General features: G+C 45.0%; 1 protein-coding gene across 5 annotated transcripts in view; it reads left to right on the top strand.

The window, feature by feature from the left end:
* Nucleotides 1-2118, top strand: part of ESRP2 (epithelial splicing regulatory protein 2) — an 83084-nt gene that overhangs the window by 38727 nt on the left and 42239 nt on the right. For all 5 annotated transcript variants that reach the window (XM_019505746.1, XM_019505745.1, XM_019505748.1 and 2 more), the window contains exons 4-5: nt 694-807; nt 1331-1445. In XM_019505746.1, the coding sequence (XP_019361291.1) occupies nt 694-807; nt 1331-1445 (229 nt within the window). The remainder of the gene's footprint in view (nt 1-693; nt 808-1330; nt 1446-2118) is intronic.

Raw genomic sequence — 2118 nt, 5'->3', positions numbered from 1 at the left:
CCTGTTCCCCCTGATCCGCTGCACCAGAGGCTCAGTGGCACAAACAAAGAGTCCCAGCAACAGCGGACACCGTTGTCTCACCCCGGAGTCCACTCCAGATGCCTCCCCCAGAAAACCCCTCACAAGAACCCTGCTCGTCACCCTCCCATAAAGTGTCTGCACCCACCCCACATATTTCCCTGGCATCCCCATCCACCCAGGGAAGGGTGGAAGTCTGGTCCCAGACTGAATGCATGGGGTACTGGGGGTATGGGCTGGCCTCAGTTTGGATGTGCTGTGCAAGGCAGGATGGAGCAGTCCCAATCTGGATGCTTGAGGAGGTGGAGGGGCAGGGGGAGCGGCTCCAGCCTGCACATGCAGGGGGGAGGGTGGGGAGAAGCCCAGCCCTGATCCAGATGCCTGGGGTGGTGGGGAGGCTGGAGTGGCCCCTATCTGGATACATGGAGAGGGTGGGGAGCAGCGTAGCCTGATCTGGACATGCAGTGAGTGGGCCCAACTCTGATCCCACTGTGCTGCAATAGCCCAGGCAGGGCTGGACCCAGCTGCGTGGAACTTCCCCTGCTTCCCAACTGCCAATTTTTTCTGACTCGTGGGGGTTGCAGGACAGATATCATGGCTACTTGGACCATATTTGGCCTGTGGGCCAGAAATAGAGGACCTTGGACTAATACAATGGAATTTTATCTCTTTTAGTTTAGCCAGCTGGTATCCAGTGATCTGAAGTTACTAGGAAGAAGCTCTTATGCTCTCTGTACTGATGGCCAGTTACTCATTCGACAGGTTCTCCACCCAGAAGCATCCAAAAAGGTAGGGGATCGATCAGATTTGGCCAAAGAAACAACCTCGTTAAGACCATAACAAGGAGGAGTAATGTAATCCTATTTTAGGAAGCAAGATGCTCCAATAGTGCTTAGTGTTCTAGGTACTAGAACAATTTTGTATTTCAGCCTATGATGTTTACTTGGTATACCCTGACTAATTTGCACTCATCTTCATGTGAGGTTAGGACCCCAATCCTGGAAAAAATCTGGGTTCTACTGCAATTGGTTTGCTTATCTCTGTGATTGCAAAACCTTTCTGAATTGTTTCTTTCATAAAATAGAGGCTGGTTATAAGGGAACTATGTATGGCTCTCTTTCCCAAGCCTATGACATACTGCTGTGTAACTGCAGAAAGAAAAAGCAAACATGTCATTTAGAAAATAACAAAATATTCATGAAATATGGCCAGGAAGATCCTTGTTCAGCCTGGACAAGCCTTGGCTTTTAATGGATTTGAACGTAGTGTTCATAGTGCCAACTTATGTTCCTTCTTTCTCCTTTCTCTGTAGAACTTCCTGCTGTCTGACTACTTTTATTCATTTTATGATCTACGCAAAGAGTTCCACATGTGTTACCCCAATTCGGCCACTGTGAAGGATCAGACTATCAAATCTATGGCAGAATGTATCCTTATGCTGTTGCTTCTAATTGAGCAGTTTTTAACTACTTATAACTTGTGCATTTCTATGCAGTTATGATAGTTTCCATCCTGCAAATAAATCAATAACCTGGTTATAAAAATTATTTTCTGTGCAGAGCCAAAGGAACTTTCAACTTCATCCTCTGTACATAGGGTCCAGCATTGCTACTTCAAGTCAGGAAATCTTATTTCACACCTAGTTTTCATCTAGTAATGTTTATGGTACCTCTGTCTTTTTTCTTTTTTTTCATTCTTTCAGATATTGACATTTATTTGGTCTCAAGTAAATGCTTACTTGAGAAATGAGTCAAAATCCCCTTTTTTTGGACTGGAGTTTCTAATGTTCTACTGAGAGTGCTTGCAGACAATGGTAGTTCTCCAAGTGTCTGACAGATTCAGTGTGAGGTTAGTAAAAACACCCTTGTTTGAAAGAAATTTTATAGCCTCCCTGAATCTGTCATTTTGCTTGGTAGAAAGTTCTCTCACTTTTGTGTATTGGTAGATGACATCATCGTAGCATTACAATACTTCACCAGTCAATTGAATATTAATCAGTCATGGGCAGCAACACGTATGCAGAGGTCATGTCCCCCCTCAAGTCATAGTTTAATAGTTAATAGGGTTGGAAGGGACCTGAGCAGATCAAGTCCGACCCCC

The sequence above is a fragment of the Gavialis gangeticus genome, unplaced genomic scaffold (genome assembly GCF_001723915.1).
Source record: "Gavialis gangeticus isolate Ggan-Ray unplaced genomic scaffold, GavGan_comp1, whole genome shotgun sequence".
NCBI lineage: Eukaryota > Metazoa > Chordata > Crocodylia > Gavialidae > Gavialis > Gavialis gangeticus.
The sequence above is the reverse complement of the archived record's forward strand: the minus strand, read 5'-3'. Positions and strand labels throughout refer to the sequence as shown.